The following is a 22,399-nucleotide window of genomic DNA, read 5'->3' as shown; positions in this document are numbered from 1 at the left end:
TGAGCAAGCCATTTCTGTGACAGGCTCATTCGAGTGATGGCTCACCAGCAGAAAGCACACTGACAGAACTGGACAGTGGTCAGGCATGGCTGTAATAGTCAGAATGCAGCTTGCACGTATGTTTCTGGCGTGTTCATTTTGACTGAAATGTAAGGGTATCTATTGAGTCAGAAGATGACATAAAAACTTCAAAAACTTCACTGGCTGTTAGAGTTGAATTTCGCTTGAACCCTGTACAGAGGTTTGTGCAAGCTAGGACTAGCTTTAGCTTTATTTTCAGAGGATGTCAGCCTAGCTTTAGCTTTATTTTCAGAGGATGTCTCATGCTCTGTCACCATCTCAACAGCACATCTCAATTTTTTTCAGAGTGGTTTCCCATATGGGGAAAAAAAATATATGGACTATATTTTTGTATATTTTAAATACATGTCAAATGCAATGCATTCCAAAGACTAAAATGTATTTCATAATATATTGCCATATTATGCAAATATATTTTAAAATGCACTTATTTTAAAATATATGGAGAAATATTACAACTTGAAATATACAATTTAAAAAAACTGTACCTTGAATTTATTTTCCACTTTCTTAATTTTAAATATTAGTCAATGGATCTTTAATATCGCAAAAGCAAGTGTAGGTTCTGAAAATGCAGTTATGATTTGATATGTTGTGTGAGTGTCTTACTTTATATGTACATGGTTAATGTAAAGTACAATGCAAAACACAGGTGTCAGTACCATTTAGTCATATCTGTAGCCTTTATTAAAACTGCATACAATTTGTTAAATATATTTAACAAATACATTTACATACACTACAAAAATATACTTGATAAATACATTTGCACTTTTTTTCCATTTGGGTTGATGTGAAACGGGTCATTGTAGAAACACTTACCGACTCAAAAATGACATTTTTGCGAGAGATAGACGTCCTATCCAAAAGAGCCTATGAAACTAGATGTGTCAGGACAACTTCAAACGCTTCAGTCATTTGGTTCCTATCAGGATTATTGTGAACAGATCCACGGATTCGGACTTAGTTTGTCTAAAAGGCGCATAACCCATATGCAGAAGTCTGGAGAGCTATGGAAATATCAAATGGCCTGCCACTCACAGACAGCAGTTCATTGACTTAAAAGTGTTCTATGATATCATGGGCACAGATTTAATATCAGCTCTTTTATTACTTTACTTTTATTCAAACTCATGAAAAAATGAATACACATTGAATACACACCCACGTTATTGTAAAATTAAAACCAGTCATTCTCCTTCTGGTTAATATGGTGTATAAATCTATTTTAGATTGCTTTGGTCTGAATATGTCAGATGGATCTTATAATCGTGGCCCTTGCAACCACAGAGAGGGCAGTATTAATACAGTGTGTGAAATTAGATTACGTTGCCATAGATGTGCTCTGGAGCATACACACACACACACACACACACACACACACACACAGTGCTTAAAAAGACTGCGGAGCCACAAGCACACATCAAGGACATCAGCTTTAACCCTGTGTGTTTGTGCTACATGCGACATTAAACCTCTTTGATTAATTTGTCTATACCAGTTTGCATCAGAGTGACCCTGAGAAAGCATGAAAGTTTCAATCCAACACTGCAGACTTTATTCTACCATCCATCACACGCTGGTGATGTAGAACAACATGCCCGCCACATTGCCTAAGCCCAGTTTGTTCACTGAAGTGTGGAGCAGAGCTAAATTCAGCACAGCGGTTTTAAGGACTGTGGAGAAAAGGGCACAGTTACTGTCAGCCTCACTAAGTCAGCCCATCTAGCATTTTCTCTAAAATCTAGTGCTGTGTGGAGCAACAAAGCAGTAGGAATATATTGGGCCACTCTCTAAGGCCATTTTTCCATTATATAAAGTAGCAGCTTACAACTAGTGAAATAGTTTTCAAAAGTTGACACATTAAGCGTAAATGTGAACAATCTAATTTTGCAAATAGTTTGCCAAAATTACACCATTTACGCTATAGTTTTTGCTCATTTTGCTTTTTGTTGAACATTTCCCATTCCACCTTAAATGGTGCAGCAGTTACATTTTGGCACCTTAAGCACCATTTAAGGTGGAACTGGAAAGAAAGCTGGTGAATAAGACTTCAGCCTTGTAAAAAGTCAATACATTGAGAGACATCTTACAGGAAACTATTCCACTATTACAGAAAAGTTTCCTGCTAGAGATGCAAGAAAAGTGGCTAAGTCTGCGTTTTAATTACATTTACCACATACTAAGACATATTTACAGCCAATATGGTAAAATGGACATTAAATGTTGTGGGTCCCAAAGTGGTTTGATTTTCGTTGAAAGGACAAAATTGCTCTGGTAACTTACATAACTTTGGTTTGTGACCTCTGAGTTAGGCTAACTGTTACTAGCAAACAATGTTGCTAATTAAATCGTTACTCATGGTTCATATATCAGTTCAAGTCTCTCTCAAAACTTAATTATTACAATTGAAATTAAAAAACAATGAAATTACACTGCAGCACAGACTGTATAAAAAGTTTTATTCATCTGTATATATGAATATGTACATATGTAGTGATACAGAGGTACTAATGTGGTACTAACACAAAGTAGTTAAGTATGAAATAGTAGACCAGGGGGTCCATCTGTGGTCCAGCACAGTGTTCAAATGCTCAAACACACCTGTTTTAATCAAGGACCAGGTTTAGTAAGGGACCAGAGTTGGATGTCCCTGCAACAGACAACTGCAAGTTGTGGATCACTGTGAAGCATCAGCCAAGGCCCTGGATCATCTGCCTGCGGTCCTGATAGAGAGAGTAGAAGGCTTGGGCTAAACTCAGTAAGGGGGCATCACAGTTCTCCATGTCCTTCTGCAATACACACACACAAACGTGATGAATGAGTGAAAAAAGCTTCAGGTCAGCCTGTATGTGAAAGTCCTATGTGCTAAGTATTATCTGTCACAGAATGTAGTTTAAATCTCTTAAATGGGAATTCTACCAGTTTTCTCACAATATCTGCAGAAATCTAATTTTAAGAATTAGTTTTTGATCAATTTGATGTGAAATGATGGATTGCAAAGAAAACAGATTTCTTTACAGTGGAGGTGTCAGAAACCAAAACCAGTTAAATATACAATGTAAATGTAACCATTTTATTTGCTACCTAGAATATCCAGTAAAGTTGTGTTCAATCTGAAACTTTCTTTAGGTACTATTTTGCCCTGCAAGTGAAAAATACATTTTAGGCCAAAGCTTTGTCTCAAAACTGTTGTAAAACAATGTCTCCGCATCAGGCAGCATATTCATAATCATTTTATATAACAACATTTGTTAGGGAGCTCTAAAATGCATTTAACACTGGCACTCTGGCTGTATGATTCCTATCGCCTCCTCTATGAACAGCAGTGACTTAGTAAAATGAAGCATTTCACATTAAACCACTCGAAAGACTTAAATCCTTAAATCCTAATCATTTAGTCAGTTATACAGAAATCAGCGAATTCCACTTTAATCCATAAGGATACATATGCAATCCTACAGTTCAATTCATCACTCACTAAAATACATAGCTTACATATAGTAATTAGTGAACTAAATAGTACACCTACAGTCTAAAGGGTAAATAATTTTACTACTAGAAAAGAATAAAAATAAAGATTTACAGCAAACCATAAACCTCAATTAGATTTAGAATAATCATAACATAACATAACATAATCTCACTGAAGTCTCAGTGAGTGTAGCCGGAGTAAGAGGTCACTCACAGCAGAGGTCTCGTGGTACTGGAGGCCTTGGCTTTGTGCCCATTCCTGTGCCACAGCCGCTTCCACCTCCCTCCTCGATGACAGGTCTGACTTATTCCCCACCAGCACACCTTTACACATCAATTTAGACTTACTAGCAGGTCAGACAAACTGTGCTAGACAGCCTGGAGTGTGTTCTGCATTATTTATTTTTTACTGTTCATAACTACAAACCCTTTTCCAAAAAAGTTGGGATGCTGTGCAGAATGTACTGCAGAATGATTTCAGCTGCTCAACAGTTTGGGGGCTCATTTGTTGTATATTGTATTTCATAACCCTGCAAATGTTTTCGGTGAGTGACAGGTCTGGACTGCAGGCAGGTCAGTGTAACATCCAGACTCTTTTAATATGGAGCAATGCTGTTGTAATATATGCAGAATATGGTTGGCATTGTCTTGCTGAAATAATCAAGGCCTTGACTGAAAATGACATCATCTGGATGGCAGCATATGTTGGTTTTAATGATTTGCACATCATTGCATTTTGTTTTTATTTACATTTAGCACAGTGTCCCAACTTTTTTGGAAATGGGGTTGTAATTTCATGGCAGTTCAGCAAAAAAGTTACGCAATTTCCCCCCTACCCCAAATGTACTTGATCAACCAAGACATACTTATGTGGATTCCCAAATGCCTGTAATCAGAGAAATTATTCTTTCTGGGATAGACTCACAGCCCCAGTGAAAGCCACTGCAAGGGTTGTATTTACTCACCTGGTACCTGTAGTCCATTACAGTGAGCTCGGACTCTCTCGAGCCACCGGCTGCAGCTGTTGAACGACGCCAGGCTGGTGATGTCAAACACTACACACACCACCGAAGGTTGCCCCCACTAACACACAGCCATACAACATATACCAAAACATACAACATATACCCTGTAAATACAGTAGTGGTCCTGCTGACAGACAACTTGCAGGAAACAAGTTTATTTATTTTATTATAATTTTTATTTATATATAAGTTTATTTATATACAAATTTATTCAGCAATTACATGCAGGGTAAAAGCAAAGCTCTTAACTAACAGATCTAGGGAATTCATCAAGGCACGGAAAATGGCTGTGCTACAGTAAAGCCCCACTAGACTCTCAATTTTAGATGCATTTTAAATTAGTGGTTCTAGTAGTAGCAATCCTGGGGACCCACTGCCCTACTCAATTTAGTGTTTTCCCCACTCTTACACATCTGATTCACATCAGCTAATTACTTGGCCTTTCCTGACTTTAATCAGGACCACTACAGCAGAATAAAATAAAACAGTGCAGTGGGTCCACAGGACTAAGACTGGCATCACTGAATTACATCTGTCAAATTCAGGAACCAAGGAAGAGATGTGTTTCTGTTATAATTCTGTTTGAAACCTGTCTCACCATTTTCTCACAGGCCCCCACGAAGGTTTCCCGTCCAGCTGAGTCAAAGATGTATTGCCCCTGAAAGAGAGAAGACAATGAACACTGACATCTGAACAGCTGTCTGGGCTTTAAAACCTAAACCGAAAATAATGACACTTGGTAATAATGTGTGGAGTACTGGTACACAGTATAACAACAGTTTATATATTATATAACAGGGAAACTGAAAGTGGGAGAAAATGGAAAACATTTATTCTTCCTATCGATCTGACATTGGAACTACAGGCAATATGCGCAAGCACAAAAAGTACTACACCATTTACATGCTGTGACTAGCAGGAGTGAATATTCAGAATCTGCAAAGATTGGAACCGTATGATTTTTGCTGCAAATAGGCAATCAGCATTTAGCCAATTTGATTTCGGATGATCTGTGTTGCAATTTTAGGATAACTAGGATCACGATAGCACTTTATTTGAATCAAGTTTTATTTGATTTATGCATTTAAAATGTCAATTTGGCTAATGGAAGATCAAATTAAATAACAACCCCAATTCCAAAAAAGTTGGGACACTGTAAAATGTCAATAAAAACATAATGCAATGATTTGCGAATATTATAGGCTCAAGGCAGACGGTCAATATTGGATGCTCATTGTCATCAGGCCCTCAGGTGGCACTGCATTGAAAATAGGCATGATTCTGTACTGGAAATCACTGCATGGGCTCAGGAGCACTTCCAGAAATCACTGTCTGTGAACACAATTCTCCATGCAATCCACAAATATAAGTTAAATCTGTATCATGCAAAGAAGAAGTCATATATCAACATGATCCAGAAACGCCGCCGTCTTCTCTGGGCCAAAGCTCATTTAAAATGGACTGCGGCAAAATGGAAAACTGTTCTGTGGTCAGATAAATCGAACTTTTAAATTCTTTTGTGGACTAAAGAGGAGAAAGACCATCCAGCTTGTTATCGGTGCACAGTTCAAAAGCCTGCATCTCTGATGGTATGGGGTTGCATTAGTGTGTATTGTGAGGACAGCTTACACATTTGGAAAGGCACTATCAATGCTGAACAGTATACATAGATTTCAGAACAACATATGCTCCCATCCAGACAACATCTCTTTCATTTCAAACATTTGGCGCATCACGAAATGAAAAATTCACTAAAGAAGGCCCAGGACTGTTAAGCAGCTAGAATCCTACATCAGACAAGAATGGGACAACATTCCTCTCCCAAAACTCCAGCTATTGATCTCCTCACTTCCCAGACCTTTACAGACTGTTGTTAAAAGAAGAGGGTATGCCTCACAATGGTAGATGTTGCCCTCTCCCAATTTTTATGAGATGCACTGCTGCCATCAAGTTGTAAATTTGTTCATAAATTTCATCAAACGGTTAAAAGTCTCACTGTCAGCACCTGATATGTGTTCTATTGTGAATAAAATATGGATCTATGAAATTTAAAAATCATTGCAGTCTGTGTTTATTTACATTTTACACAGCATCCCAACTTTTTTTGGAATTGGGGTTGTATTTATATTGGCATTTTTTCTAATAGAAAGTACAACGTGTTCAATTGGCTGACACAGTGCAAGCCTAAAGGCTAATAAAAAAGTCATGAGCCAATTTGGCTGTGAAGAAATCATACAAACATTTGAGATCTGTGCAGCGTTAGTGACTAGTGGTGGATATTTAAGCTCTTTTCAAACATGACTCACTGAAAAGGACAGCATAGTTTATAGCACAATGCTACATAGGGACGATTGGAGGTTTGATTGCATGTCCAGCAGAAAGGCCGCTGCTAAAATGTTAATGCATCTGCTATTGTAAGTTGCACTGGATGCAAATATCTATTGAATATTTAAATGTTTACAATATTTGTCACATCTTATTTAGTTATGTTATGACGAAGTAAAACAGGGATGCAAAACCTTCGACTGGATAAAACAAAAGATTAAATAGGCCCACAACAAAGTATCAAAACAGACTTTACTATTTTAATGATAAAGAAAATGTGTATGTGATTAAAAGGGTTGTTTGTTTTCTTTGATTTCCTGCACTGATCAGCGCAGACGCTTTCAAACAGTTTGAGAAGTGACAATGAAAATTTTGGCTGCGTGAAACTATTTCTCGGTTCTCTGAGGGACGTTAGACAGGTGATCTTTAATCTTTAATCACTGTTCCACACATACAGTAGGATACAGTATGAATGGATTATAGCATGAACTTTTTTTAACATTAAAAAGTGTTTTAGTATCAGCCACAATATTATGTTATCAGTATTGGACCAGAAATTACATATCAGTGTGTCCCTAAAGAAGGAAGTAAGTAAGGAAGTAAGGACGTTAGTGAGTGAGTGTCTGTGCTCACCACACTGTCACTGGTCTCTGGAATGTTCACCGATTTCAACAGCAGCTCCACTCCAGCAGTCTACAATACAATAGATTAAACACTATTAGCGCATTTCTATTTTTCATTTACAATTCTAGAAAGCAATTTGGTGGGTGTTTCTAATACAGTGGCCAGTGGGTGGAAGTACAGGGTGTTTCTAATAAACCAAAGTATAAAGCAGGCATTTCTAATGAAGTGGCCACTGGGTGAAGTTACAAGGTAGGTGTTTCTAATAAAACAAAGTACAAAGCAGATGTTTCTAATAAAGCATCCAGGGAATTGAAGTACAAAGTAGGTGTTTCTAATAAAGTGGCCACTGAGAAGAAATACAAAGTAGGCAGTTTTAATAAAGTGACCACTTTGTAGAAGTACAAAGTAGGTGTTGTCAATAAAGCGGCCAGAGAGTGGAAGTAAAAGGTAATTGTTTCTAATAAACTGGAGAAAGTACAAAGCAGAGGTTTCTAATATAATGGCCAGTGGCAGGAGGTACAGGGTAGGTGTTTCTAATAAAGTGACTAATAAGTATAAGTTAAAGGTAAGTGTTTTTAATAAAGTAGCGACTGAGGTGAAGCACAAGGTAAGTGTTTCTAATCAACTGGACAGAGCAAAAAAAGCAGAGGTTTCTAATAAAGTGGCCTTGAGTGGAAGTACAAGGTGGTCAACACAAAGACATACAAGGTAAATGTTTCTAATAATAAGTACAAAGCAGAGGTTTCTAATACAGCGGCTGGTGAGTGGAGGTACAAGGTAGGGGTTTCTAGTAAAGTGGTCAGTGAGTAGAAGTACAAGAGAAGTGTTTCCCCAAAAAAGTGGACAGTGAATGTGTTTTGATCTCTGTCACTGAAGGTTATGGGAGATTCCTTTTTTAAAATGATGACTGCATCTCTTCATTGCTTGGTAAAATCAGCTTTCTTATCTTACCCAGTGATACATCTTTAGAAAGTGGTCCCAAATGGTGGGTTAATTAAGTTTCCTCTGTGTTCCTTGAGCTTAATGGTGAACCAAAATCTTCGGTTCAGTAGCAAACAGGTCCAGAAAAGCAAGAGAGTGGGGGTCCTAGGAGGATGTACCGGCTGGCGGGAGGACGTGATATTACACGCTGCACACACGCACTCCAGAATGCCAATGAGAGCTCATTACGGGTAAACACTGCCCATCCCGCTTTCGCTAACAAGCCTGCTGACATTTTACATGAGTGCCGTCATTTCAGCCAATGCCCTTCATCTCTTGCCCACGCAACACCACCGTCCATCGATCAATCGTTCGATCAAGCATGTCATATTTAATGATGTTTAGTCCACCTATTTGACTTCTAGAACCTCTCTCGCCCCCTCCCCCCTCTCTCTCCCTCTCGTGGCCCATGCACTATGCTTTATTTTTGTCATGCTGAGCATGTTGGCATTGTACCCTGTGCCTGCAAATCTCTCCCTACTACTACTACCTCGCTGAGCCCAATTACTGCAGTGGTTGTATAAATTATTGACGTTCCTGTCACCTGTAGCCGCCGAGCATGCTGATGTAGGCAGAGCTGTGTGGGTCTCTCTCCTCTATATTCAATTCCTTTCATCTCCATTCCGTTCAACTCCATTGACTTTATTCAGCCACAAAGGTCGGTCATAACAGACGCACACTAAGTCAACAGGCTCGCTAACACAGGTTAGCTTTAATGCAAAGTGTTTAAAGGATGGATGACAAGAGAAATTAATCTATTCTCCATATTAAAGCAAAGATTTTGGCCAAAAATCTAATTTAAACAATTTTGCTCTTACCTCCAATCTAGTCCATCAGCCAAGACATATTTGGTATCTCAAGCCTGCTTCTTAGGTTTTGCACTGGATGTAGCTAATACTAGACTGGAGCGATGTAATCAGATACACTATATGGGCAAAAGTACTGGAACACACCACTTAATCATTGCATTTAGTCCATTTGTTTCATTCAGTCTCATTGCCACAAGTGTATAAAATCAAGCACCTAACCATGCAATTTGTCTTAATGCACACTTGTGAAATAATGGGTTCTAAAGAGCTCAATGAATTTGAGGATGCCACCATTGCAACAAGTCAGTTTGCAAAAGTTCTTCACTCCTAGATATTTCACAATCAACTGTGAGTGGCATTATTGAAAAGTGGAAGTGTTTATGAACACAGCAACTCAACCACAAAGTGTCAGACCATGTAAAGTTACAGAGTGGGGTCGAGTGCTGAAGCGCATAGTGCGTAAAAGTCTCCAACACTCTGCTGATCAATAACTGCAGAGTTTTTTTTAACCTCTCCTGGCATTAACATCAGCACAAAAACTGTGTGCTCAGAGCTTCATGGCATGGGTTCCCATGGCCGAACAGCTGCATGCAAGCCTTACATCACCAAGCACAATGCCAAGCGTCGAATGAAGTGGTGAAAAGCATGCTGCCACTGGACTCTGGAGCAGTGGAAACATTCTGTGGAGCCATGAATCACGCTTCTCTATCTGGTAGTCTGATGGATGGCAAATGTGAAAGGAACATTACCTGCCCAGTTCCAACTGTAAAGTTTGGTGGAGGAGGGATAATGCTATGGAGTTTTTTAGGGGTGTGCCTAGACCCTTTAGTTCCAGTGAAGGGAAATTTTAATGCTTCAGCAGACCAAGATATTTGTAACAATTGTAAACTTCCAACTTTGTTGGAACAGTTAGGGGAAGAAACTTCTCTGTTCCAGCATGACTGAGCCCCAGTGCACAAAGCAGGTCCATAAAAGCTCCTCTAGGTGTGATGTGTAGGTTTCCAAATTCTTTTGCCCTGTAGCAGCAATGACTGACAAGTAACCAAATGACAAAGCTTCAAAGTATTTTGAATATAATTACTGTGTTGAGAATGAGAAATCAAAAAACTAGAGAGGACTTAATTTTAAACGGCTTGATAAATTATATTAAACCATATGTGCATGCAAAGTTTTATTCCTTTTATTATTGATACAGTGGCTTATAATGGCACCTTAACAAGCTAACACTATGCAATAGTAGAGGTCTGCCCAGCCATGAAATTGAAGCCCGAACCCGATCCATAACAATGACTTTGAAGCCTGATCTGATCCGCCCCAAATGGTAGTGCTAAAATTGAGAGCCAAATCCGGCTTGAAGCCGCTCGGACACATTAGCCTGAAGTTTTTTCAATAAGTAAGCAATGAAACTTTTTTTGGAATCACAAATGTAAGTGTTTGTAGATGCAGATGAGACGAAATTGAGATGAAAATTTCATTGAAAAACTATGTTGAATTACTCCATATTATGTGTGTTTTTCACTAAATCACTAAATGCTGAAAACATGCAGTGGCCTCTGCAAATACTGGAACCCTGGTAGATATCTGTATTATTTATCCCTTCAGATACATTTTAAATACAGCCTTATTTGAAGTACAATGATTGAAAGAAAAACCCTAAATCTCATTAAACAAATATTTTTCTCAAGTCTATGTATTCCACAGTTGTAGGCACTCTTTCTTGTATAAAGCTTAATAAGACTAAAGAACACATGGCAAGATCTCTTCCTCCAAGACCATTCCTCTATACAGAACCTTTCGAGATCCTTCAGATTCTGAGGGCCATGCTTGTGGGCTCCCCTCTGAAGAGTTTTCCATGGGGTTTAGGTCAGGGGACTGGGGTAGCCATGGCAAAACCTTAATTCTGTTGTCAGCAAAGCATTTTTGTTTTGATTTTGAGATACACTTCGCATCACTGTCCTACTAGAAGACCCAAACTATGGCCCAGTTTAAGCTTCCTGACTGAGGCAGTCAAGTTTTGGTTTAATATCTGCTGATACTTGAAGGAAACTATAATAGATTGTTTCTGAGCAAGGGCTTTAGGAAGAAAAACAGTCCCACAATATCACAGATCCACCACCATACTTCAAGTGTGGAGGAGGTACCTTTCTCCATGACTCTCTGTGTCTGCCCCTAACCCGCCACTGGCATTTGTTACCAAAACAGTCTATTTTGATCAAATCTGACCATAGAACATGGTTCTACTGAAATTTCCAGTAACATCTGGCAAACTGTGGCCTTGAGTTGTTGGACAGCAGAGGCCTCCTTCTGACAACCATCCCAAACAACATGTGGTTATGTGGGTGGCATCTGATTGTAGTTTGGGAGACATTCTGTCCCTGAGACCTAACTAATGCCTACAGTTTCCCAGGGTGTGATCCTCGTGGATTCTTTTACTTGAACCAACTTCTTCGCTGTGCCTGAGGTAAATTTAGACAGCAGATTCTTAACATATACAGTTGTTTTAACTTCTTAATTATTGCCCTGATAGTAGAAATCATTATTATTAGTATTTTTAACTGTTTAGCTGGTTTCTTGTAACCATTCCTGATTTGTGCAGCTTAACAACCTTTTGTTGCACATTATTCTAGTCTTTTTTAGAGTGATGGATGACTGTGGCAATTTGGCCCGTGTGTCACCTCATATTTATACCCCAGTCATGTCTGTGCTCCTAATTATTCAGGTGAACTTTAAAACTAAAAATATGAATGAGAATGTGCTTCAATTAGATTTCGTTCATAAGAATTGGGCTGCCAACAATTTTGCCACCTGCATAGGTTTGAGAAAAATTTCTATTTTTTAATGAGATTTAGGGTTTTCTTTTCTTTAAATAATTATACTTCAAATAAAGATTAGATTTTTGTTAAAAATAAAAAAGAAAGAAAAATGTTTTTACAGTCTGATTTTTGAATTTAGGACCATTTTGCAAACTGTGTTTTGCATACTGTGGAATTAGACCGCCGCATTTAATCCATGCAGTGAAACACCCACATGCATGCACACTAGTGAACACACATACTATGGGGCAGTGAGCACACTTGCCCACTCTTTACACAGCACTTAAATGAGCAGTGAATTATGTACTGATCACATTATACTGTGCTGCACTTATATATGGTATTTTATTATTCTCTAGCCTATTGGTAACTAGCAAAGACACTTTCTCCAGATAGAGAAAGCACTTATTGTAAGTCGCTGGATAAGAACATCTGCTAAATGCTGTAAATGTAGTAGGAGCCATTCAGAATCCTGAATTTTGTCCATATTTATGTACTTTTTTATAGACAATAATGTATCATACAGTGACTGAAACTACATAAAGTCTATTTCAGAGTACACAGTACAGTTCATGCATATTCCTGTACATCATCTGTATACGGTAGCATTGCTCATCACCTACTTTTAACATCAGATCCCCTTACTGGTGATGCAGGCTGATCAATAAGGCATCGATTTGGAGGGATTTCATTTCACAATGGAGGAGGCTTTACCCGTTGCACCTATGAGACTTTAACAAGTGCTGCTGAATTTGGCAGCGAGCGCTTCCCCAATATTCTCTCAGTTGTCAGGTGCCAGGTGGTGTTAACAGAGATTAGCTTTATTGTAATCAACAGTGTGCCTCTGAGAGTCATTCTGCTGGATAAACCCAAACTTAATTATTAAACGAGTCTTTGTGAGAATGCTGAATCGCAAGTAACTAATAATAGAGTTAAAGTCTCGGTCTGAATTGAGTTATCTGAAAGTCAGTGACACACAATATTTCTCACCATGCTGTAGTTCTTCTGAAAGTGACCGCCGTCACTGCGGAACATCTGCGAGAGGGCACTTTTCCCTACTGCCGCATCTCCTGCAAACATACATACACAAGGTTGTCTTTACATTGTAGGTTCATTTTGCATTGGAACACATCAACTGAATTGAACCAGAACCTCAGAAACCAAAAATCATTTGGATTTTTGACTTTAATAATAATAATAATAATAATAATACACTGCATACCAATCCAATCCAGCTCCACTTACTATATAGATGAACTTTGTAGTTACTATACAGTAAATGGAGCTGATAAAATGGACAGTGTTTTAAACACCTTGGTGTCGGTGCTGGACCAGATATTTTTCTAGCCAAAAGTGTTCTGTCAGAGCTATCGTCTCTGACTTCACACCTACAAGGTGGACCAACAAGATGGACGGCTTGTTTAACGGAATGGACAGTGAGTAGACACAGAGTTTAAAAACTCCAGCAACACTGCTGTATCTGATCTTCTTGTACCAGCTCTCACTATGACTCAATACCATGTCAAAATCACCGCAGTGCTGAGAATGACATCCCACCCAAATAAACCCTGCTCTGTGGTGGTCCATTGATGAACGGGGCAAAGAGGGGGCACTCTTTAAAACATAATGAATTTCAAACCTCATAAAATGGTAAAAACTTCAGCATGAAACTGTTGGGGTGTAAACAAAGTCGTTGAGGGTGGTTTGGTGTGAAATGCTCTGTTCTAGAGAAACTTACTGAGTCAGAATTGTTCACAGTGGTGGTGGTGGGAACCAGACATCTGAAGAGGTTAATATTTTAGAGGTGGCCGTCTGGTTCCTATCACCAATGTGAACAACTGGTAAGTTTGTCTAGAAACATCAAAACCACTCTGAATTACTTTGTTTACCATTTCATTATGTTGACTTTTTTTTTTTGAATCGGTGGAATTCTCCTTTAAGCTTTTCTTCCCTCTCCATCAAAGCACGCCAGCTTAGCAGGGCTTAATGTACTAAAACATGAAAAAACAGATAAATACAGTAAATTAAAACTTATTTGTGATCCTGAGTTTAAATCCAGTTTTTATTCAACTTGTAACTAATTTACAAAGTAATCTTAAACTGAAACTTTGCTTGTGTGTAAAAGTGATTTCAGAGCCACTCGGTTCTCCCTGATGGAAACTGTTTACCTTCTGTGTTTTGTGCTTAAGATCATTTTAATAGACGTCAGCGTCACTAATTAATGACGTTCTATTAAAAGACTGGTTTACCAAGAGAGACGCTGGAGGACTTTCACCTGAAATGAGTTCATGAAGTGAGTCTTGTTATAAAAATGATAACAGGACCAGATCAGAGCCAGAATTACTCTTTTAGTACTTTTACTTTTGATACTTAAGTACATTTGAAAGCAAATACTTTTGTACTTTTACTCATGTTGAGGTCTAGAGTAAGGAGTTCTACTTTTATTGGAGAAATATTTTACCTTTGGGTATCTCTACTTTAACACAAGTACATGGTTTGTGTACTTCGTCCACCTCTGTGTATAATACACGGCACTGTGTTTAAAACCAGTGAGATGTGAGAGAAATCTGGAGATCCAAGATCACATTTTATCGTAGTAGTAGGCGTGTTCTTTATAACGGGGTTCAACGGAGAGAAAACGCTTAAAGTTTAAAAAATGCTGCTTAGCCCCTGGATTACAGCTTTGTTTCATTCTTTTGGTTCTTTACGACCAGCAAGATGTGAGAGTAACTTAACGTTAACCTAGCTAACCTCGAGTTTCCCGGTCGTTTGTGTACGTTAAAGCACGTTTACGCTCCCAGACTAGACCAACGTCAATCTAGCAAAACACACGGTGGACATGCATCTTACCGACAATAATACAGCGGGCTCGTAATTTCACCATTGGGCAAACCTGGCTGAGATAAATACGAGCTCGATTAAAACGGAGTAAATCACTCAAACTTGCTCTGATGAGTCGCCTGTCTTTCAGATTAACGTCTCTCTTCCTTCCGCCCAGTCGAGTCGCACACGATGCGTTGCTTAGTAACTGAAACGGAGCGTTTTCATTGGCCCAAGCAGGGGCAACGAAAGAGCTTCAGGAAAACGATTGGCTGAACTGGTGACGCTCACAGATTGACGTCAGCACGGCCTCTGAGCAACAGTACTCACCTCTAACACTAGAGGGCACAAATGAGCGGAAGCTGCGATGCACACTGTCAGAATAATTTTTTTTAGTTTAGGAAATATTTAATATAAAAACATAACATAAACAAATTATACTTTACTAGAGAGTTGGGAAGTTCGTGTATATTAAACAAGACCAATCTTTAATAATAAAAAAGAATCTAAAATATGTCTCATGACATGCAACTGAAACGTTATATTTTGTGTATAATTCGCACATTTTCGATTTATTATAGCGGCATATAATAATAATAATAATAATAATTATTATTATTATTATTATTATTATTATTTATCTTTTTAATCTGAGTCCCTTTTAATGGACCAATAATAAATGCGTTTTTAAATAAATAAATAAATATTAGATATATAAAAATTCTAAAGTCTAAAATGTGAAATATTGCGTGAAACACGGTTTACATACAGCGAATGCCGTTTGCTGTATGCCGTGCAGTGTTTGAGAACGCTAACGTTTCTGTCAGTGTTAGTTTTCGGGGAAGTTCAGCGATTAAAAAGTGTTTATTTTTTATTAAAAGGGAAATAAAAGCGGCCTCTAGTCCAGCAAAGCCCGCGCGCGAAGCACAGCGCTCCAGAAACTCCTTCACTACGCACACGCGCGCGCACTCACACAGCCTTCTCTGGTATAGCGCGAGCTGACGGGGACGAGCTCGCGGGGAACTGAAGCGCTCAGCACTCAGCGCACGAGCCCGGGAGACGCAGCAGCAGCAGCAGCAGTCTGAGGGTCAGAGGAGCCGGACCGGAGAGGAGAAGAAGGACAGAGGAAGAAGAGAGGAGAGGAGGAGGAGGAGGCGTTAACGGCGCGAGGCCATTTTAGCACGAGCATCTCAGAGAGAGAGAGAGAGAGAGAGAGAGAGAGAGAGAGAGAGAGAGAGAGAGCGCATCAGAGGAAGAAGATGGAGGGAATGGCGTATGGAGCGGGGAAGGCTGGAGGAGCCTTCGACCCCATCACTTTCTTCCAGCAGCCGCACACCGTCCTCCGCATGGTGTCCTGGGTGAGTGGTGGCCTTCACACCCAAACACAGGGGCGCGCGCACACCCACACGTACACACACCCCCACACACACACGATGCTAATGCATGCCTGGGTTAGGCTGGCACATGGCGAGCCTGTGCGTGCGTGCGTGCGTGTGTGTGTGTGGACGGATATAGCCATGATGGTCAACTCGCTAAAGGACAGCAAGTGCAGGACAGTCCGTAGCTACTGCAGTAGTGCATTGAGGGGACACACACAGCCCAGGCCATCAGACTGAGTGATATAGGCTATTTGTCCTGAGGTTTCAGGAATAAATGCAAGTGTATATTTATAAAGAACATATTCATAGGTTCCAAAAGCCAGGTCTGAGTCACTTTGGGCCAGTTCTCCAGCTAAACAGAGCAGGGTAGAGCCAGACTGAAAGGGAAATCCACCGAATTTTAAAATTTGCTTAAATGCTCCATTCTAGAGAAACTTACTGACTCAAGATTCCTCTACAGTGCTGGTGGTAGAAACCAGGGTTCAGAATGTATACAATACAACACAATGTATTCAAATGTATACAATACAATACAAATGTATCCATTTTATTTCCCATCAAAATTAACCAGTGAACCTACTGAGTTGTGTATGTAATGATGTTAATAGTGGTGAAATAGTCACATCTCTGATAATGTTTTTTTCTTTTTTGGACTATTTTCCCTCACAACACCCTGCATGTGTCTCTCCACCCTGAATAGCTTTTTAGACTTAAGCCAAACCTTCTCAAACAATGTCAGCATCAGGCAGCACATTTTGTGATAGCTCTCTGTGAGGGAGTTTTTAGAAGAATTAAACTCCAGACGTCTGGTTCCCATCACCACCACTGTGAGCAATTTTGACACAGGAAATTCATCTAGAATGGAGCATTTCGCACCAAATCACTGTGAATAACTTTGTTTACATCCTAACAATTTAATTATACTTTCTATATATTTTTGAAAAATCGATGGCGTTTCCCATAAACCTCTAAAAGAGCAGATGTATTCATTTACTAATCTTAAGACTTTGTTCAGTAACTGCTTTAAATGGTTATGTCATGACTATGAAACTGATATCAAAGCTAGTTGTGAGTAAGGAACTGAAGTCTGAAATGGGGTTTAAGGGGTTAATCTGTGCCAGCAAACCGTCCCTGTAATTTGGCAGCAGTAGCGTAACAGCTAGCGGTGTATGTGTATGTGTAGCGTGTGTGTGAGAGAAGCAACGGTCATCTAGATGACATTCAGAGAAGGACAGTCCATGTAGCGAATTGATCAGACAACCCTGACATGCAGTGATGTACTTAAAGGGGTATTTCGCAAATTAAAAAAAAAATTATATGAAAGTTATTCAGAGTGGCTTAATGTAAAATGGTTCATTGGAGAGAAATTGGCTGACTAAAATTTAATTACAGTAGCGGTGATAAAAATCAGGGATTGTGATGTTTTGTTTTTTTTTTACTGTCCACAACAACCAGTAAGTCTAAACATCATCTGAGTTTTTTTGTGTAAGGTAAAGGCACTGGCATGACAAGTAAGAACAGTCTGTTTTTTTAAAACAAGGCTACCTACCACCAAAACAATCTCTGGTAAATAAATATGGTATGTATATAGTTGGCTTGAAAGCTACTAAATGCTTTAAAGACAACTACTAAACAGCTGTAATGCTACATATGCTGTGAAATGCTCAGTCACATGCTGGTATTTGTTAACTTGAAATACTGCAATATTAAACCACCTGTCCAGGGTGTATCCTGCCTACCACCCAATGACTGCTGGGGTGTGCTCCAGCTCCCCCGCGACCCAGGAGAATAAGCGGTTTAGAAGATGTGTGAGCAATATTAAACCTGCATGTTAATGCTGTCATGGACACATTTAAATACCATCGCTACAGTGTAATCAAACTACAAGGTGCACATCAGCTCTGCTTTCACAAGCTACTACTGTAAAGTCACGCTCTGATCATGTGATATAGTCCCTCCTCTGAGCAGAGCTTGTAAACAGTGAACAAATGCAGCCACAGCACGGCAGAAGGAGGAGCAGGCAGATAACGTTTTCTCCCATGAAAAGGTAAAAACTCACACCAGCTCGGAAAAGGAGACAATGCTCACACTTACATGTATGCTTGCAGTCACAGACTGCATGTAGAAATAAAAGTCATGAAAGACGACTTAATGTAAGCTTAGAGTTTAGAGTATGAAGTTGAAAAGGTGAAAGTTTTACTGTTAAGCTTTCAGTTCTTCTACAGAGAATTCACCTAAATATATATATATATATATGTTTGTATGTGTAATGTGTTCCATGTAGAGGATGTGTGAACTTTTTTACTTAGGACATCAACTCTATAGTTGATGCTATTGAGATCAGCTAAGTGTGCTAATGAAAAATGAGTAAACTTTCAGGCACCACAACTTCAATTGTATGTTTTTGATCACAATAATACTACATCTGCAGTCACAGTATCACTCAGCATGGACAAAATCAATTGTTGGTCATGTCCTGCAGCCATAAACAATGCTGAACAGTGAGGTCCTATTGAGGCTCTGATCAGAACTGGATGCAGCTGGTGTTTGGATACCGCACAGAGAAAAAAACAACAACAGCAATAACAGCTACCAGGATACGAGCACTGTGTATGTGATCGGTAGGAAAATGAACTATGCTTTGGCCTTCCCCAGGGAGTTACAGCTTTTCAGCAGTGGCGGGAGTGTCCATGAGGAGGCTACTAACAGGACAGATGCTGACAGAGCTTGCTGTTTATTGTTTCATTGAGATTTACAGTGAAAGGACATTCGATGAGGAGTGTAGGTTATAATATTGTAAGGAAGTATACAGAACGTCTAGTGAATGTCTGAGAGCTTATTGAGTCTCCGCACAGTGCCTTGTTAAAGGAGGAGTTTGGCAGTCTAGTCTGTCTAGTCAATATCACCATGGCCATGTTTGCTTCTGTAGTTTTAGCACAGGAGATATTAAGATAACATAGTAATGGAAACTTGCACAACAATGAAAACTTGCATAACAATGCAATTTTGCAGACTGCATGCCTGAACCATCACGCACTTGCCTCAAACTACACTGACTTATTCAGTGACCTCACACAGACTTGTCTATGTGGTTTCTGTCACTGTATGACTTACTGTTATCTATATAAAGGGACAAATATTCTGACTTTGAGATGGCTGTTACTGCTGCTTTTAGTTATGCAAAATATTTCATACATTCCACCCACAACTACAATATAAATGTATGCAATTTATTTTAAGTAAAGTTAAATGGTTCACATTGGTCATGAGAATAATTTGTAAATAAAAAAACCTGTTCCATGTTTTCATGTCAGTACCGAAAGTCCATAGGTGGAGCCATATTTTAACCACACTCCTACATTTTAAAACAGGAAGTGAGACTGCATCCCTGTCTCTGATGGCCACAGGGTGAGCAGTTTGATCCCATTGCTTTGAAGTAAACGTGTCCTAAAGTCGGAAATCAGTGTGTAACATTAAGAACTGTCACTACTGAAACACAATATTTCTGCAATTAAGTAGACATTTTGTTTTTTAATGAAATTATGATTTTATGTGTGTACATCTGTTAAAAGCTGTGTTTGCCAGTCGTGTACTGGCTAGCTTTTTTCTAGCTCTGTTCATTATTATCTAAAATTGTCACTACTGAAACAGTCAATACTAAAATATGTGGTGGTTTTGGTAGTGTTATGCTTGCTTTGGTAGTGACAAAATTGAATTTTCAGAAATTGATTTTAATAAAACAAATAGAATTAAGGTATTGGTTCATAGATAAAATTGGGTAATTTTAGTCTAAAACTCGTAATCAGTTAAAAGCCCAATATGTGTTTTCAACTCCAACTTTGAACAAATATGGTAGAATGATCCATATTACAAACAATATTTTTATGGCACAAATGTTGCACCTGCCATAAACAGTATATTTACAAGTTATAAAGAAAAACATATAAATACAAACAGTTGTGCAGATCAGTACTGATCAGTGTTCTTGGTTATTTAGCCATTGCATGCTGTGTGGAGATGCTTATGATGCGTCCGTGTAAACCTCTGGCCATTCAGTGAGTAATCTGAGGTCAGTGCACTCAGAGGGACACTGACAGAATGAATTAATGTTTTAATTAAGGTTTAAATGAAATCTCTCATATAAGTTCATGTTTTATATTCCTGCCTGCTAAGTGTAGCATGGCCAGATTTGTCATGTAAGCAGGAATGCACCAGTCAGGAATTTTTATGGCAACCAAAGTGCCTGATGACAGACAATTTTTATCATCCAAAGTCACAATATAAATAACTTATATATGCAAATAAAGTGCTACATTGATAGCAGACTGGCTAGCACAATGTGTAATACACTATTGCATTTTGGTAACTTTGGTAAACTTACCTGCATCATGCTATTTATGGCACAAAAAATGACAGTAGTAGTGAGCGGTATACTGGTTCATCTTGTGTACTGGTTGAAATTCTTCTTCTCCTTGTATAGGCATTGTCATAACTGTTATACATGGATTCCATGAATAAGCGCAGATGACAGTGCAGACCACACTAATGTTAGCCCGTTTAGCTGAGTCATGGGTGTATTTCTGAATTGCTTTGGTTATTGAAGTGAAGAGAGCTCCCAGAATAATAAGCCACTCTTAACACACAAATATAGGTTTACTTAAGCATCTAAAATGATTTTATTTAAAAAAAATATACATTATGCAGCCGAAGGTATATGCAATTTCTGTGGACAAACACTGGAAGTAGAATGGGCCTCAGTAGAAAGCTTAGTAACGTTAAATGTGGCATCATAATACACTCTCAGGAAAAAAGGTATGAAACTGTCACTGGGGCAGTACCCCTCTTGTCACTGGGGTGGGCCCCACAAGGGTACATCTTAATACTTTTAGTCATGCAATATACCTGTGCCATAATCCATTGAAATTATATTTTCTAAGTTGTATGTATTTCTAAGTTTAAGTTGTATTGACTCTACTCACCCTGTCTTGTCTCCAGGCATTTTATGTTATTGTTTTGTTTTGAAACATTAGGCTATGGAAATGTACAATATGTACATTTCACCTGGAAAACGTATTTTATGTACACAATTGGACCTTATATTATATATGTCCTACCTTATATTTGTACCTTGAAAAACGAGAAATGTACCTGAGAAATGTACTTTTGCCACAAGTCAGTTAGTAAAATTTCTGCCCTGCTAGATCTGCCCTGGTCAACTGTAAGCACTAATATTTTGAAAAGGATGCGTCTAGGAGCTACAACAGCTCAGCCACAAAGCGGTAGACCATGCAATCTCACAGAGCAGGGCCATGTAGAGCAGCGTAGAGCTAAAAATACACCTATGCTGTGTTGCATTGCTTACTACTAGTTCTAAACTGCCTTTGCAAGCAACATTACTATAAGAACTGTGTGTCAAGAGCTTCATAAAATGGGTTTTCGTGACTGAGCAGCTAAACACAAACCTAAGATTACTATGTGCAATGCCAAGCATCAGGAGGGGTGGTGTAGAGCACGCTGCTACTGGACTGTGGAGTAGTGGAAATGTGCTCTCTGAAGTGATGAATCATGCTTTACTATGTGGCAGTCTTGATGAACAAATCTGGATTTGGCAGATGCCAAGAGAAAGCTACCTGCCCGAATGCATACTGCTAACAGTAAGGTTCTGTGGAGGAGGGATAATGGGCTGGGTCTGTTTCTCAGGTTTTGGGCCTCTTAATTCCATTGAAGGCTGACATTAATGCTATCGTGTACAAAGACATTTCAGTTATTATTAATTATTAATATTATTATTATTTCAGTATGCTTCCAACTTTGTGGTAACAGTTTGTGGAAGGCCCTTTCCTGTTCCAGTATGACTGTGTCCCTGTGCACAAAGCAAATTCCATAAAGACATGATTTGATGAGTTTGGTGTGGAGGAACTCTGATCCTCAGAGCCCTGATCTCAACCCCAATGAACACCTCTGGGATGAATTAGAATGTTGATTATGAGCCAGGCCTTCTTGTCCAACATTAGTGCCTAGAGTGTGACTAAATGAGCACATATTCCCACAGACACAGTCTAAAATCT

The 22,399-nt window shown here is 39.0% G+C and overlaps 2 protein-coding genes across 5 annotated transcripts in view; one reads left to right on the top strand and one right to left on the bottom strand.

Annotated features, from left to right (window-relative positions):
* Nucleotides 1–2,526: 2,526 nt before the first annotated feature.
* On the bottom strand, nt 2,527–16,051 carry ift27 (intraflagellar transport 27 homolog (Chlamydomonas)). 4 transcript variants are annotated; one of them, XM_037536486.1, is made up of 7 exons: nt 15,926–16,051; nt 13,123–13,202; nt 7,539–7,598; nt 5,179–5,238; nt 4,521–4,638; nt 3,770–3,879; nt 2,527–2,873 (listed from the first exon to the last, which is right to left on the bottom strand). In XM_037536486.1, exons 2-7 carry the CDS (start codon nt 13,165–13,167, stop codon nt 2,775–2,777), a joined length of 492 nt encoding a protein of 163 aa, XP_037392383.1. In that variant the 5' UTR covers nt 13,168–13,202; nt 15,926–16,051; the 3' UTR covers nt 2,527–2,774. The 4 variants fall into 4 exon arrangements, with proteins under 4 accessions (XP_037392383.1, XP_017548373.2, XP_037392382.1 ...); XM_017692884.2 differs by lacking the exon at nt 15,926–16,051 and adding an exon at nt 14,983–15,129; XM_037536485.1 differs by lacking the exon at nt 15,926–16,051 and adding an exon at nt 15,080–15,125.
* A 129-nt stretch (nt 16,052–16,180) lies between these two features.
* LOC108424723 (synaptogyrin-1) overlaps nt 16,181–22,399 on the top strand; it is a 31,354-nt gene continuing 25,135 nt past the window's right edge. Inside the window, exon 1 of the mRNA XM_017692913.2 lies at nt 16,181–16,310. Within this exon, the coding sequence (XP_017548402.1) occupies nt 16,212–16,310 (99 nt within the window). The 5' untranslated portion in view covers nt 16,181–16,211. The remainder of the gene's footprint in view (nt 16,311–22,399) is intronic.

The sequence above is a fragment of the Pygocentrus nattereri genome, chromosome 30 (assembly GCF_015220715.1).
Source record: "Pygocentrus nattereri isolate fPygNat1 chromosome 30, fPygNat1.pri, whole genome shotgun sequence".
NCBI lineage: Eukaryota > Metazoa > Chordata > Actinopteri > Characiformes > Serrasalmidae > Pygocentrus > Pygocentrus nattereri.
This window is presented reverse-complemented; position numbering and strand designations above follow the sequence as displayed.